At 26.7% G+C, this 17,446-nt stretch overlaps 1 protein-coding gene across 3 annotated transcripts; it reads left to right on the top strand.

The window, feature by feature from the left end:
• Positions 1–12,135: 12,135 nt before the first annotated feature.
• LOC129609961 (kinesin-like protein KIF14) lies at positions 12,136–17,023 on the top strand. Of its 3 annotated transcripts, XM_055522236.1 has the most exons (3): positions 12,136–15,651; positions 15,723–15,840; positions 16,453–17,023. In XM_055522236.1, the coding sequence occupies exon 1, from the start codon at positions 12,230–12,232 to the stop codon at positions 15,593–15,595; it is 3,366 nt and encodes a 1,121-aa protein (XP_055378211.1). In that variant the 5' UTR covers positions 12,136–12,229; the 3' UTR covers positions 15,596–15,651; positions 15,723–15,840; positions 16,453–17,023. The 3 variants fall into 3 exon arrangements, with proteins under 3 accessions (XP_055378211.1, XP_055378210.1, XP_055378212.1); XM_055522235.1 differs by lacking the exon at positions 16,453–17,023 and having other exon boundaries at positions 15,723–15,915; XM_055522237.1 differs by lacking the exon at positions 16,453–17,023 and having other exon boundaries at positions 15,709–15,915.
• The last annotated feature ends 423 nt before the right edge of the window (positions 17,024–17,446 follow it).

Raw genomic sequence — 17,446 nt, 5'->3', positions numbered from 1 at the left:
AAACATGTATGTACGTGCAAAAATATAATTTAAATAAAGACACGCATAACCTAGATCTGTTTTTTCTTTCATAAATAAACAAAAGTTATACAAAAATTTTTCTTACTTTTTTTACAACAATCGTACACATCGTAAGTATATGCCGTAATCTACCTGTAAATCTTATGATGTTGGAATATGTTTTACTTTTATATGATATTGGTTTTAATTCTGATTATTGCGAAATTATGAGAGAATAAGACAGCTTTTTAAGAAATACATATACGTATTTAATTATATACTCACCTTTTCTACGAAAGAAAACTTACTATACATAAATAAATATTTTTAATTTAAAGATAGGCACAGCAAATATAGTAGTTTACTATATGTATTTGTGGAAACTAATGTATTTGATTGACATGCATTGGCTTGCCCGAAGAATCTTAGACCTATCAGTCTAACATCATTTTGATCGAAGAAATTGGAAAAATTGATAAAGAGTATCTTTAAACCGTGGTTGATATCTCCGACACATCATGGGTATTGTGAGAGGAAGTCAACGTAAATGGCCCTTTACTCTTTGATATACCATATTGAAAAGTCTGTGGACTGTAGACAATGCACAATAGGTTGCCTTCCTGGGTATTGAAGACGGTTTAAACAGTTTCAAACGCGGCTTATGACACAGGCGCTATCGGAGCTCTCAATACAGAGAGCTCTTTAAGTCCTCTGATAAAGAACATGCTGTCAGGCCGAAACATCAGAGCCAGCTTTGGGCGTACATACATCGAGCGTCTTCCTTGTCTTCTCTGAAAGGTGGATTACATGGTTGTCTTCTACGCTGTTGAGTTCACGGTTGCTGTATCTGACAGCACCTTCATGCCCTAGATGAACTGTTATAAAGAGCCCTAACCTCGTGGGTGATGTTAACCTAACCTAACCTCACCCATACAAAATTTAATAAAAAATAGAAAAAAAATTTGTATTCTTTTTTTATATAATAGCTATTTTTCACATTTTGCTTCTTGTTTTTTATACTGCTTGAGGAGCAATGCACGTCATCATTAAGAATATTGTTTTAACTTTATAAGAAAAAATTTGGTCACCTTTGATTATGAATTTTTAATTCATATTTGCTGCTGATCACTTGATTGAATTTTTAATTTAAGTAAAAAAGAAAAAAATCTGATGTGATCAGCACATAATCGACCGCAACGTGTATTGTCTAGTTAAGTGAAAGTGTTACAGAATATTATAAAAATGCCTGTTAAATACTTCTTTCCAATTTTTAGTGCTTACAGTTAACATACCTAGAAAAGTATAAATTTAGCCCTTAGAAGGGTTTCGCTTTGTGCTAGCCCAATTCTCTGAAATACCTGCCATTTAGTTTCGGTAACAACCAGAACTCAAATATCAAATTTCAAGAAATTCCATCAATTTATTCCGTAGATATGGTAAAAAATGTAAAATCGGCCCTGAGATCAGTTCCCGAGCAATGATCTTTCCAAAAAATTTATATGTTCATTGTTTACGTAGAATTTAAATAATAAATTTCAAGGAAATCGATTGATTATTTCTCATTATATACACAAAAATGTATACTTGGTCCGTAGTAAACATCGAGTTGCTGACACCTGATTTCTTCCAAAGGTTAGGAGGTAAATCTGTTGAATCAAGTAAATCTGTTGAATATTTTCTTCATAATGATCAAAAATGTAAAACAGGCCCGCTTAAAAGTTCAGTGCCAGAGGCCTGATATATCCCAAAAGTTCATCAATCCGCGTCATAGTCCAAATAAACTTACATATTAAATTTCATCAAAATCGGTTCAGCCGAACTTGAGATACACGCGTGCATACACAGACTTACAGACCGATAGGTTGCTACAAATAGTTTATTTACACTTCCCTATCATGGAGAAGTGCCATCACATAACCTACTTATTGTATACACAACGCGGTCTGTAAAAATATATACAATAACGCACTCGGTTTGCTATTGATCCTTTACGTATGTATCTTCCTATCATAAAAGCAGACTTTTACAAATCGAATGATTAAGTGCATATACATATGTATAAGTTTTCAGATGGTCGAGAACTAAAGTTTTCCATTTCAGTATTAAAAACGGGTTATAACACGGCGAAACATTGACACTTGATCAGGGAAAATTTAAATTTCGTTTTTTCGCAACCTATTCGAGAAGTATAATATTTATTCTGCTGGGACGGAAAAATTATAAAAGCATAAAAACCTAAGTGATTTTTAAATATGTACGAATTTAGTTAAGTTTATTCTCAATGGGACAATCAACATATATACAAATTTTTATATATTAATTGGCCTGCAATATTCTTAAAGTAGTCTGGTACAAAGTATTTATAGACTTATTACAAAATTTTCCTGGACTAATGTTTCCCATTGTAGTAGTTATGTACATTGTGAGTTTTTGATTTTATAATAAATACAAAGTAGTTTTCTTTTTTTATGTTTTTTATATTTTTTTTTTATAAATAATGAACTTTAATTTCAATCGATAAGGTCAATTATGATATTAAAAAATTAACTTAAACCAAAAGGAGCGCCTTGAACAAGAGCTTGAACAAGTAAAAATACTTTTCTAAAAGTAATCTAGTAGCTATATAAATTAATTTCATTAAAATATTAAAATATGTATTTCAAATTATTGTATACATTTAGGATTAGCAAAAAAAAATGAAGGAAGCGTACTTCGAATTCAACGATTACTTGCCTGAGTTAAGACAAATGATTACATTGCTTGATATCACGGCATTAACCATTAGCTTTTTGTTTTTGATTGAACTTTGGAACAGTTTGTAGTTTCAAAAATATAATGCGCCTTAAAATTAACATTTTCGAAATTTCAAAAAGTAATAACTTGCGTATTAAATTTCAACTATATATATATATATGGTAAAGGCTGCAGAAAATTTGTACAATATTTTTTGTATTTAAAAAATACCAATACTTCCATTGCATCCCCATAAATTGCACAACACATTTTTAAATCCTCATACACAACACATTTTTTAAATACAAAAAATACCAATACTTCCATTGCATCCCCATAAATTGCATATTTCTTCCAAACAATAAATATATGTATGTATACCATAAAAATATATTTGAATTACTTAATACAAAAAGATTTTACGGTATCCTTTTAGGATAAATTATTGAAAAAGAATTCTAAACTTTTTGTTTGTGTATATATGTACCTTTTTTCGAAATGCATAAATAATTTAACATAAATAATTTAAAAAGAAATGTTTTCAATAAGTACATGTATAACAAAACAAATAACAAACAATTCCCAATAGAAAATTTTTTCTGTACAATTTATCGTAGTGTTTATACTATCCATAAGTATGTTTATCTTTAAAAATGTACTTATCCTATGTAAGTATATGTTATTATATGTACATGTAAGAAAACTGAAAATTATTTAAATATCGTGACAATTTTCCATATATTTAGTAAAAGAATGTGTTCCTGATTAAATATTTAAGTATTTACAGGTGACTAAGAGCAAAAAAGTTGAAGCAAATAATTGTCAGAGCAATGATCTGTTATCATCAATTTATATCATATACTCTAGCTAATTCATATTTTCTACACTTAGAGTTAAAAATATTAATATCACAATTTTATTATACCCTGCCCTTCATGAAGGGTATATTAACTTTGGTATGGAGTTTGTAACTACTTGAAGAAATCGTCTCCGGTATGGACATATATATATATTCTTGCACAGTGTAAAATTCTGCGTCAATTAAGAAATGTCCCCCCGTGCGTCCGTCCGTTGTTTTTTTGTGCCAAGGACGAACCGTATTGTAATTGGACTAATTCGAACAACGGGTAACTATCATGCAACACAAAGAGTTTATATTTAATATTTCAAAAACTAATAAAGGTATAAATATAAAATTTTGTATACATATGTCCAATTATATTCTACACAAGCTCTAAATATTTTAATGAGATAGCTGCACCGGTTCGGGTAGCTGCCATACAACTCCAAAAGCAAATTTTTTATATTCGGAAAAATAATAAAGTCAGATTCATGAAACTTAGCAGTCATCTGTCCAATTATAGGTCAGATATATTTCTGAGGTTTTAGTGGAATTGCTTGATAGGTTCGGGTACCTGCCATACAACTCCAGACGCTAATTTTAAATACTTATTTGGAAAAGTAATAAAGTCAGATTAATGAAACTTAACAGTCGGGTGTCCAATTATGGGTCAGACATATCCGTAAAGTTTCTATAGAAAGGTTTCACAGGTTCGAGTAATTGCTATACAACAACGAAGGGTGCAGGGTATAATTCAATCGGTTTATACCGACTGAAACGTTTTTACTTGTTTTTAATTTAATATTATTCGAATTACAATTAGTATATAAAAGAAAGTGAAACTAATTATGCTCAATTATTTTAAAAATAATTTATGGGATTATGCAAAAGAAAGAGATGTACGCTAAACTATTGAATTTAATTGATTTAAAAATCTTTATTATAATCGGAAATTTATTAATAGAACAGCTTTCATATCAATTGAATTTAGGAATTGAACTGTATATATCTTATCTTATACATTATTTTTAATTTTAATTAAATAATTGGAAATGATGTTTAAGTATGTATTAGGCACTTCATTTTACCAGAATTGTAGTTTGTAAAACAAATCTTCATGAAATTTTATGGGGAGTAATAAAAAATAAAAGGTACCGAGAGAATAAAATTTTGAAGTTTGACCAAAGTAATAGACAGACATGAGTGCAAATTAAAAACGTCATACCTAGAAGATGTAAATCTATAAAAAATATGAACACATTGTAAATCTATGAAGAAGATAATACTAAACCCTGCAGTCATTATCATTTCGGAGTTGGGTTTACCTTGTTCTTAAGAATTTCATATGCAACGTTTAGTTGCTCACATTATATTTTCTTACATTTCCCAGAGCTACAGTTTTTTACTTAATAGTAAAATATAATTTTAATTATTATTACATATAAGATTTTTTTATAAATGGCTTAGTGTTTATTTAAATTTACTTACAACAAATATAATACTGTAGGTACTTGGTACTTTATAGTAAAATATAATTTTAATTATTATTACATATAAGATTTTTTCATAAATGGCTTAGTGTTTATTTAAATTTACTTACAACAAATATACTGTAGGTACTTGGTACTTTAATTTTCAAAGTTCTTGTAAGAATAACATTTTTGAGCTTCGTAAAATAAAGAGATAGATAGAACTGAAATAACTTTATAAAATATATTTATTCAAATTAATTAGATATTTGACTTTAGTGGATAATTAATTTTCATGTTAACAGTTATAAATTTATAATTTTAATTATTATTAACACTGTAAAAATTTTTTTACCCACTTTCGTAAACTGCAGTTAAAAAAAATCTGTTGTTGTCAGAACATAACCGACCGCAATTGGTATTGTTTAGTCTTTAGTCTTTGTTTTGTCTCTAATCTTTCCAAATAATTTATAGGTTCATTGTTTCCACACCTCAATTTTAAATATTAAATTTCAATTTTGCGCTCCTGTTCTTGAACTTATGAAAATCATATTATTTTCGGTTTTTAATTGATAAGGATGAAATTGATATCTCAAATGCACAATAAATGAATCAATGAAAAGAATATCAGTATGATTTTACAGAATTAAATACATTTTCTTACCTATATACTTACTCATATTATGATTGTAATGTATATAACTATATTGATTATATACGTACAAGTGCCTTAAGTAGTTTAAACAACTAAGTAGTAAAGCATTAGGGAATTAAAGAAATTGAATAAAAATTGAAGTTGTTTATTTTTAAGATTCACTTTGTCTTATCCATCAGCCATATTTTTGCATAGTGAATAGAAATCGGGACAGTGGTTAAAAATAGCATTCGTTACTCAGAGCCATAAATTATTGCCGATGCAGCAAAAAATTTTATTGCTCTTCCAATTATTTATTTCAGTCAAGCCTTTGTAATTTGACTTAAGCATTCTCTTTCTAGATTTTACACGTATATATAGAAAAAGCAAGCTATATAAATTGAACAAATTGTCAGCACATATAAACAGTCATAATATTTAACAAAATTTTCATTGACGCAATTATTGAAATATTTTGTTTGTGAAAAATCTCACAAGGTCAACTGAAAATTTTGTTATGAATCGTGGCTACATTTTATTTGTCACTGATTATCTATGTATACCACTACAAAAAAAATATGTATTCAATATTGCTAATAAGTACTGTAATTTCTTTTAGCAGCTTAAGATACAATGCTGCAGTTATTTTTTTGGCTACCAAAATAGTGGCCAGTTATTCAGTTGGAATACATGCATCTGTATATATGCATATTATATGAATATAATAAAAACGTTTTTATATGTATATATGTACATAATTCTATCATTACAAATAAACACATACATATGTACATATAAAATAAGTAAATAAACTAATATGCATGTATATCACAACAAGATATTACAACAAGAAAATTTAATAAAAGCCATGCAAACTGAAATTAAAAATAATAATTGAATAAATTATTTAATTTCAGTAAAGGAAGCTAAAAATTAATTATAATGATTGAATTTCTTAGATTAAAGAAAATATATTTTACTAGGCCATAAGTATAAGGGTGAAATAAGAATATAATATTTCGCAGTCAATGATCTTAACAGAATCGTACTCTTTTTAAAATCACTCTTTTTTTGAAAAATATTTTTATTCCTTACGAAATAAATTTGGTATTTCTTTTTTTTTTAGAATTATTTCTCACATTTTTAACGCTATACGTACTTAATTAATAGCTATTTTAATAGTTAGATACCAAATATTAATACGATTGCAGTTCAGTAGTTAAATCAAAAATGTGCTCACTTATTTAAAGTATACTTGCCTACTACGATAATTCACTACATTAATATGTACATTCAAACCTAACTAACTGCCATAAGTAGATATTTTTATTCCTTTTCTTTTTAGATAGGTAAGTACATATAAATAGCTTAGTATCTATAAATACTCTTTTTACCGGTACATAAAAATGTGTATATGTATGTACATTTGGTGTTAGTAATTCTTATGAAAAATTATTAAAAAAAGATAAAAAATAAATAAAAACAATGAAAAAATTCATGCATACATAGAAATTCTTTTATAAAAAGAAAAGTTTTTGCGAATTTGAGATTACACAGAGTTTAAGATGAAATCATATAAACACATATACATTTGTACAATAAGCATACATAAGATTAACTATTGTAATCTACGATGGGATAAACTCTTATGATATATAATATGTAAACTCCTATAATATAAAGATGTCTGTGAATCTAGGGACACAAATAACGTGTACCTACTTATAATATACATGCACGTTCTGATACGTAATATGAAATGTTATTTGTAGATTTTTACAATAAAAAATTCTATTAATAAAGCAGAATATGTTAAGTATACTACAACCAGTTTTGCAATACTCAGACTCCAGCAGCCAGATCCGATTTTATAGAGAGGTTTAATAGGATTAATGCGTTACATCAGTTACAAAAGGTTATAAGGCAGTTACATTATAACTGTACATGATGACACAATGAAAATAATTCCCATAAAAAACGTTAATTTACGGTGGAGAAATGTAGGTAAAATTATATAACCAGTATTTAATAAAATTGATCATATTGAGAGTCCTCAAAAATTATGTTATTTTGATTGTATTGTTGCATTTGTACATTCCCTATTAAAGATATTTTTCAACAGTATATCATGCACTATTTTGACCCTTTAAAATATTTTGAGCATTTGTTGAGTTTGAGCAAAATAATAGAAGTATGATGAAAATTTGGGTTGAAAAATTTTAATTTAATTAAAAACACACATGTTTAATAGCATACAACTTTGTTTTTATACCAATAATTTCCTTTCATTATCAAAAAAAAAACTTGAAATACTTCAGTTTTACAGCAACAGTTTTATAAAATTTGAAAAATTGTGGTATCTAAAATTTTCTAATTTGCACGTAGTTATGTGCATATGTATACTTATGTTATGTATGTATTTTGGTTTATAATAAATTTCTATGAATTCTCGTTTTCTTAAACTTTTATTTTATATTAAAAAACTAACTCTATTCATTAAATTTATCACAAAATATTACCAACATCTTAGTAATTAATATGAACGGGTTACTGAACCATTTTACATGTTGCTGTAGCAGTTAAATATTGCATAAATAACAGCAGTATAATAATGAAACATTTAAAATAAAGAAAACAAACTTTTTTAAAATATTTTCGGAAATTTATTTAGAAAAAAATATGTTCAGTTATTCAATTCCACGTGTTTATTTATATTATTTTTCTATTGCAACCTCCTTTACATCTATTAATTTAAAAAAAAAACTAAATATTTTTTCACAAAAATGTTCGGATCAGTTCTTGAGCTTATAATTAAATATGGAAGAAAGATTTTCAGATTTCGACAATATATCAAATGAAATAACACTATTTGAAAATCCTTTTACATTTGACGTCGATGTAGCATTTCCAGATATACAGCTTGAGCTTTGCCAATTACAAAGTACCAATAGCTTGAAAGTAAGTTTCAATAAAAAAACATTGGTAGAGTTTTATAAAGGACTATCGAAACAAGATTTTCCAAACCTTAGAATTTTTTTATCAAAAGTGTTTTCAATTTTTGGCAGCTCATACATATGTGAACAAACTTACTCAAAAATGAAAAATGCAAAACCTAACAGCAGAAATAAACTTTCAGTTAATCATTTGCAGGACATTTTAAGAATTTTAACGTCAAAAATAGAACAAAACATTACAAAACTGGCATCTACCATGTAAGCACATTCATCGCACCATATTTAATATATGTAAATATATTTTTGATTTAATTTTTTAAATGTTTTCATTGATAATAAAATACAATAAATTCCAATTTTTATATTATTGGGATTTATACTTTTTAATTTTGAAAAAAAATGAATTAAAATAATTATTCATTAAAATACGCTTAATTTCTTACTTTTGTATTATTGTTTTTTTATATAGTACTTTTTAATTGGCCTTTTTTTTTAAAAAATTATCCCGCCATATCTTGTAAATTTTATTTTTTGGCCCAAGTAAAAATAAGTTTGGGCATCACTGATTTAAAGTATAGTTAGAACTGTACGTGTGGTGTACCTTGTTGTTTACATATTCCAATTAATATACATAAATACATATACACATATTATTTAAGTAACAATAGCCGCTATAGTGAAAAAAAAATATAAAAAAAATGGAACAAATAAAATTTAAATATGTCAAAAATCCTTTTAAAGAAAATAAGAAAAAATCGTACCAAAATAACCATTTTTGAAATATCCTTAAGTGAAGCATTTCTTATCAAAATCTACAGTCAATTTTTTAAATAGATATAATATGTATGTAGATTACTCGAATAAATAAATGTCAAAATAACTAGGTAACCCGATTATCCTAAATATTAAATTTCGATGACACAAGATATATCACCAAAAAAATGTAATAAAATCAGCAAAGAAGAAGTAATAAAATAAGTATTTTGATTGACTTATGTCTATCTGTGCATTATAATACATATTGGATTATAATTAGGTAACAGATAAAACCAAAATTATGTATATAACACACTCAAGTATAAATCATATTTGTACGTAGCTACCTACTATTAATTCACAAAGAACATTTTAAACTATGAATGTATTTATGTATTTATTTAATGTACATATGCATTGTTAAGGAAAAGCACTACGATAAAATCTGAAATATTTGAATATTTAACCAAAAAAATTAATTATATTTACCATTTAAAATTTCACATCAATTTTTATTCAACTAGTCTGATAGTATGTTTTTTATTGTAAGCAAATATTAGTGTTTCAATGTTGTTATACTGTCAATGACCGTCTCTGATTATTAAAATATGAATAGCAGGTGATTCGGTTATTTTTATCAAATTATAATATTTTTTTGCAATTTCACAAAAAAATGGTAAAAAAAAAACAATTTGGGAGCATAAAAAAATACAAATAAATCTTTTTAATTTATCTCAAACTTATTTTTTAGTAAGATTTATTCAATTTTGCATTTCTTTGGAACTTATTAATACATAATTTCGTATTTTATTTTACTCTATAGTTTTTGAAAAAATTTCAATAATAATAAAAAGAATTATTTCCAATATTGAAATTTTCTAATAAACTCAAATTTACTAAGACTAGATATACTTCTGTTTTAATTTAATGTTGCTAAACCTGATTAAAAATAAAGTAACAAAATATTGGAATTTTCAGAATAATTTTTTTTCCAATTTAATTTTGTTTGTAAAAACAAATTTTTATAAATGCTAAAAAAGTAAACGCCACCCAAAAAAGTTCATATTTTTGTTATCACCACACATACAAACCGCAAAATCTATTATATTATGTTATATTGACATTAAAAAAAACAACAAGAAAATAGGAAAACCGATCTGTGCAGAAAACAATAAATTTGTGAATTTTGTTTTCAACTTTTTCACTTATAAAAAACTTTTATTTACCGTAAATTATATTTAAAAATGATTTTGCGTTATTTTTATTATATAAATTTATAAAAAAATTTTAATATTTTACGTTTTATGACAGTAAAAAAGCGTCAGAAAAATAAATACAAACAAAACCCGATTTTACTACTTTTTTCACTACCTTATAATATTTCTTTTGTAGCTGACATTATTTGACAGTTTGAAAAATGTCATTTCATTATATACGAGAAGAGCGACAGTATTCAACCATTTCTATTCTTATCGTTCGCTTCTTGTTGAAATTATATTGTATGTATGTATTATTGTAATATGTATAAATTTGGGTTTTGATTTCAAAACTTCAAAACTACAATACTACATTTTAACTTACACAAAATGCTCTTGATAGATGAATATTTTTACAATGTTATAAAATCATGGATATATAAAAGATTGACGGTTCGTGGCCACTTCGCCCAAAAATACTATTCAGCTTATTTGATTTTGATATGCAGATTGGAAGTTTTGTGGAAAGTGACGAAGTAAAGGAAGTGAAAATATGAAAATGAAATAGGCTGATTGAGGTTTTTGTGAGAAGACGATGAAGACCAAACACAACTGACATGTTAAGAATTGAAAAAATTTTATATAACTTGTTAATGTGCTTTTCATGATTTTCAAGGTACATGATTACTTAACACAAAAACACAATACGAGTATAGCCTATTCGGTTTATGATTGCTCCCACAAAAACACCATTCAGCCTATTTAATTTTAATAGTCTGAATCAGGGCTGACAGAAATACAAAAAATAGAAAAAAGAATGCAATTTTTTTTTCGAAATATTTAATTGATATTGGTGTATTTTTTCAAATTTGAGATAATGTACATTTGATATTAACGAGTTTGCTAATTTTGTATTACATATCGCCCAAAATGCATACTTCTGATATAATCACATATGTATCTAAATATTTTTCATGTGTATACTGTATAAATTAAACTTATATGCTTCATAATTCATAAAAAATATTTCATAATTCTTTTTAGGTATGTATGTGATTTTAGTTTTATAAGGAAATATTTTCACATTGCTAGTAAGAAAATATATTTAATCAAAATTATAGTTAAAATTTGGTATGTTGTTCAGAAAACTGCGAATTTCATGTTAGTATAAAAATTTTTAGGTTTTAGTAAACTTTTCATATAGAAAACTCGAAATGAAAATAGGTAAAAATCATAATTTTTCTAAAAAGACAACAAAAAAAAATTATTCTTCAGAAATGTCATTTCGCTATAAACACATGCAATTTTACAAATTCATTCACAAAAGAAGCGGGGTTTTTTGTAATGTCAAGGTCTGAATGGTGCTTTTGTGGGAAGTGATCATAAAACGGTTAGCTTGGTTTTTTGAAGAATTGTAAATCCCTAGTCAAATCCAAATCTATTTGGAAATTTTCTTGCCAACACATTGCTGAAATCTGTCATTAGCATTTTACTCTGGCAATGACGTGTGTGTCCAATTTTGATTTAATTTAAAGTTATTCAAGTGAAGTAAACAAACCGCCTGTTTTTTTTTATATATTTTCTTATTATGCGAGTTACAAAAAAATTAAAATATTTTATTGAAAAAGAAGGTAATCAGAAACGAAATGTCTGAAAAGAAAGTGTCTGTAAGCGATAGAATAAATAAATTAAACAACTTTCGTTCCAATACACGAACTTCGGGGCCGTTACAGAAACGTTTACATGATTCCAATGGAATTTTTTTAAATAAAAAGATAGGAAGTAGTGAAAGTGATTTAAACACAGCTTTTTTAATTAATTCACCATTATCGAAGCAAACACCTCCAATATCGAAATTCAAATCTAAGTCTTCTACTGCAATAAACGCCTGTTACACGCCGTCTTCGCTGTACCGATTAGCTAATACGACACCTACAACATTGCGAACCCCACGTAAGTTTATCGGCACGCCAAAAAGGCAAATTTCTAGTTCAAAGAAAAGCGAGGAAAATGATATTGATAAAACACCAGAATGTTTCTCAAAAGTTAAAATTTATTCAGCACGAAAATTTGCAAATTTATCAGACGAAGAGAATAAAGCCTCAAATAAGGAAAGTGAAATAAGTAATTTAAAAGTTGCTGTAAGAGTTCGTCCTTTAAATACACAAGAATGCCTAAATCGTTCAGTTTCAAATATTGTAACAGTAAAAGATGAGGAAATTATAATTCATGGGAATCTTTCAAGTGATAGTGCTTTTGGAACAAAACATAGTTTCTTTTATGATAAAATATTTTGGTCATGTAACGCTGATGATCCAAATTATGCAGATCAAAGTTGTGTATTTAATGGAACTGGTCTTCCTTTGATAGAAACAGTTTTCCAGGGATATAATGCTTGTCTTTTCGCTTATGGACAGACAGGTTCTGGTAAAAGTTATAGTATGATGGGGATTGAAAATGATGAAGGCGAAGATACTAATGCTAGTGTTGATGTTGGAATAATTCCACGATTTTGTAAGGAAGTATTTAACCACATTAATCGCGAAAAAAATAAATTGCGAGCTGAAGTTGAGATAAGTTATTTTGAGATATATAATGAAAAAATTCATGACTTGCTCAGTGTTGCTTCGATATCCAATAAAACGGTCGATTGTGGCACAGGCAACTATGTTCAAAAAAATGCGCTTAAAGTTAGGGAACATCCTATCTGGGGTCCTTACGTTGTCGATTTAAGTTCACATCCAGTTGATAACTACACTGCTCTTCGAAACTGGTTAGCTCTTGGAAATAGTCAAAGAGCTACTGCAGCTACTGGAATGAATGATAAAAGTTCTAGATCGCATTCAATTTTCAATATAATTCTAAATTTATCTGAAATCGAAACTACCAATGAAAAAAACAAAATAAAGCAAACAAAAAGAAGTAAAATCAGTTTTGTTGATTTGGCTGGATCGGAAAGAATCAGTAATACATCAGCTAATGGTGACAGAATAAGAGAAGGTGTAAGTATAAACAAAAGTCTTTTAACTTTAGGAAAAGTTATAGCTGCTCTGGCGGAGTCTAAAAAGGGGTTAAACTTCGTTCCTTATCGAGAATCAATTTTAACATGGCTTTTGAGAGAAAATCTTGGTGGGAATTCCAAAACAGTTATGTTAGCAACCATTTCTCCGGCTAACATACATTTAGAGGAAACATTAGCAACTCTTAGATATGCCTGTCAAGCTCGTTCAATTGTAAATCGTGTGAAAATTAATGAAGATCCACATGATAAAGAAATTCGCGAATTACGAGCAGAAATTGAACGCCTTCAAACCTTACGACAAGAATATGAAAGGCAAAAAAAACTTTCGTCAAACGAAAATTTACCTCCTCGAAAAATTATAATAGAAACATCTGTGGACGATTCTGAAATAGAAATGTTACGACAACAATTATCAGAAACAGAAAAACAATTAGCAAAAGCTGAAAAATCATGGATGGAAAGACTAAAAGAGGCCGAAGATCTTCGAAAGTCTGAAGTTAGAATACTAAAAAGAAAAGGTTTAGCAATTGAGTTATCAAGAGAAAACAAGGAAGCTTGTTTAATTAATTTGGCAGCTGATCCAATATTATCAGGCACCTTATTTTATATTTTGCCACCTGGAAAGGTTCTTATAGGACGTTCGGCACCTTCAGCCTTCACACAGCCTGATATAGTATTAGACGGTCCTCTGGTAGCTTTTGAGCATTGTTCAATTAGAAATGAAGAAGGTAATCTATATGTTATACCAGAAAATCCTGATTTTGAAACTTATTTAAATGGAGAATTGGTTCAATATATAAAGCAAATGTATCATGGAGATAGATTAAGTATCGGTGGATCTCATTACTTTCGTATATCTAACCCATTTTGTGTAAATAGGAATGAAAATGTTACCGTTGATTATCAATTAGCTTATCAAGAGGTTTTGCAAAAGCAGGAAGAGAAATTACGCAAAGAAATTGAAAAAGAGAAAAAAGCTGCACTGGATCAAATTGAAATGGAACGTTTAATAAATGAAAAAGCACTGAAAGAGCAAGTGGAAAAAATTGAGCTGGAGAAGGTAAAACTGATATGTACTAAAGAACTCCTAGAAAGTGAAAAAAAAGCTTTTGAGCAAGAACAGTGTGATAAAAAATATGAGTATACTCCTTTTAAATCAACTATCTTAGATGAAATTAGAAAAATAATGGAACGACCAACTGCAGATAGTTTGCATGAAATTCAATTAAAAGTAAAGGAAGCTACAAGACGTTGTCGAGATATAGGCTTGAGATATGATTTTAGACAGTTTCAAGTTTTAGATGAATTCGGAATATTTCGCGCTGTAATTTCAATAATTGATAAAGACAATTTAAGAAAAGCTGAATGGCCCACAGCAAGACTTGATGTTTGGCTAGATATCATGCGCCAGGATGCAAGTCCTGAAGCTGATAATGTATTTAAGCATGTTGATATTGAATGGATCCCATTAGATGAAAATTTTGATGAAAAATATAATGACTCAATAAATTCCAGTAAAATTTCATTAAATTTAAGTGCGGTCAAGGAGGCTTTGTTTAAAGAGTCAAGTAATAAAAAGATATCGAAAATGTTATTAAAAGAACATAATAAAGAAAATTTAATTAATTTGGAGAACATAAATGATTCATTTTCTTCAAATAAAAATGTTCGGAAAACTTTGACTTATGATAATGACGACACTGAAAGATCATTAAAATCGACTTGTATTGATATAGAACAAAAATTTAGTTCAAATGCTTATATGTATTTATCAGATATGCAAAGATCAACTTTAAAATTAAAAAAATTATGTGAACGAGCAGAATCTAAAGATAATTATGATAAAAAGAAACAAACTTTTGACCATTTTAAACGATCTATTGATAAAATAGAAAACATAATATATGATCTAAAAGCAACTCTTACTGAACAAAAACTATCTATCTCACCAACAAAGACTCCAAAATCCGTTCGATTTTTGTTAGACTAAATTAAGATGAATTATGTATACATATATGTATGTATATTTATACATGAAATGATTCGGTAAGCTTTTGAAAATACTGTTAAGCTTTTAAAATGTTTTTGTGATAATGATTTTAGATTTATTCTTGCAGATGGTTCCGTTTTCGGGAGCAGTCAAAGTTTGTTGAATAATGTCATAAGAGTATTAAAAAAATGCATGTTATAAAAACCAATGATTGACGAAATTTTCAATCTGTTATTACTTTATCAGTATGTACACATTTTGTAACAAGTGAATGATATTTTTAATACTTTGCATTAAATAAAAGTTTAAACTTGTTTTAAATTTACCCATAATTTAATTTAAAGTAGTTTAAGTTATAAAAGTTTTTCTTTTTAAACTTTTTAAATTTTGAGGTTTGTATATCTATTAAAATGCTCATTTATAGATGAATTTTATTGTTTTATGATGTTCAAATGTTTTATTGTTTTTAATACAAATTTTATTGTACAATTAATAATTCAACTAAACTAGTAGAATAGACTTTAGGCCTAAATTTATTTTGGAAAAAAGTACTTAACATTTAACTGAATATAAAATAATTTATTTAAATAACAAAAGTGAAAATCGAAAATTTAAATCGAAAAACAGATAATTATGGCACATAATTAAAGTACGGCCACTGAAATCGAATTTTGAGCATTTCATTTTTTAGCCAAAATGGAATTTGTCCTAGTTTTATTGATTTCAGAGTTGTGAAAATCAGGAACATTTTCCAACATGTGGGTACAATTAATTTATACACCGCAATTTTGTTTTTGTCGCTTTCAAATTTTAAATTATAATATATTAAAATTGCAATTTTTCAATATTAATTTTAGGTAAAAATTCAAATGTAAGTAGCAAGTTCACAGGTAATAAATTCAGCGTAAGGAAGTTCATATCTTGACTCCCAACAGCAATATGTATGAATGTTCTAATATAATACAGACTCTTCACAAAACTAAAAAAAAAACTTCCTTATAATTTTTTTGTTAATTTTTTTTTATTTTTAAACATCAACAGTCACTGTAATACAATGTTTCATCATTTTTTTTTCGTTTTGTTTAATTTGGATTTTTTTTCATATTACTGGTCTTTTCTTAACATTTATCTCAAAGTAAATTTTATATAATATGTATTTGTTAAGATTGTACTAATAAATAAGTTTTTACAAATTAAATCAGAAAAATATATACATGAGTTAAAATAAACTAATACAAATACATTTCTTTTTTTTATACATATTATATTTTATGAGAATTGTTTGTTTTATCTAACTTAAAATCATAGATAATTCGTTATACATAAGTGTCCTATGATAATTACTATTATTAAATGTAACAATAAAAATGTAAAAGGAAATAATTATTAAAAAATAAACGATTTTATAATAGTTAAAGTAAGTTTCGATTTTGATTAAAATATGCTGATGAAGGAAGATAAATTTATGCTATAAAATTTTTATAAATGCAATTAATTTATGTAGAAAATTTCAATAAAAAAATTAAAATAAATTTTATGAAATATGAAAATTTATTTAAAAAAATTTTAGATAAATTTTTTATAGTTTATTGGAGAAAATTTTAAATAATTAATGTAATGTCGGTTTCAGTTTGGTTATTAAAATAATTTCAAATTAACGAAATTCGAAGAAAAATAAAATTTCATTTAAATTAAAAATTTTGAATTAGAAGAACGAACGAGTATTTAATTATTATAAGCAAATATATAAATTTTTGAGATTCTAAATTTGAATAAAACACATAAGGTATGACACTTTTTATATTGAAGTTATTTATAGATTTATTTTGCATATTAGCTACACTTAATTAG

This window comes from Condylostylus longicornis, unplaced genomic scaffold, assembly GCF_029603195.1.
Source record: "Condylostylus longicornis isolate FDR11 unplaced genomic scaffold, ASM2960319v2 ptg000042l, whole genome shotgun sequence".
NCBI classification, from domain to species: domain Eukaryota; kingdom Metazoa; phylum Arthropoda; class Insecta; order Diptera; family Dolichopodidae; genus Condylostylus; species Condylostylus longicornis.
The sequence above is the reverse complement of the archived record's forward strand: the minus strand, read 5'-3'. Positions and strand labels throughout refer to the sequence as shown.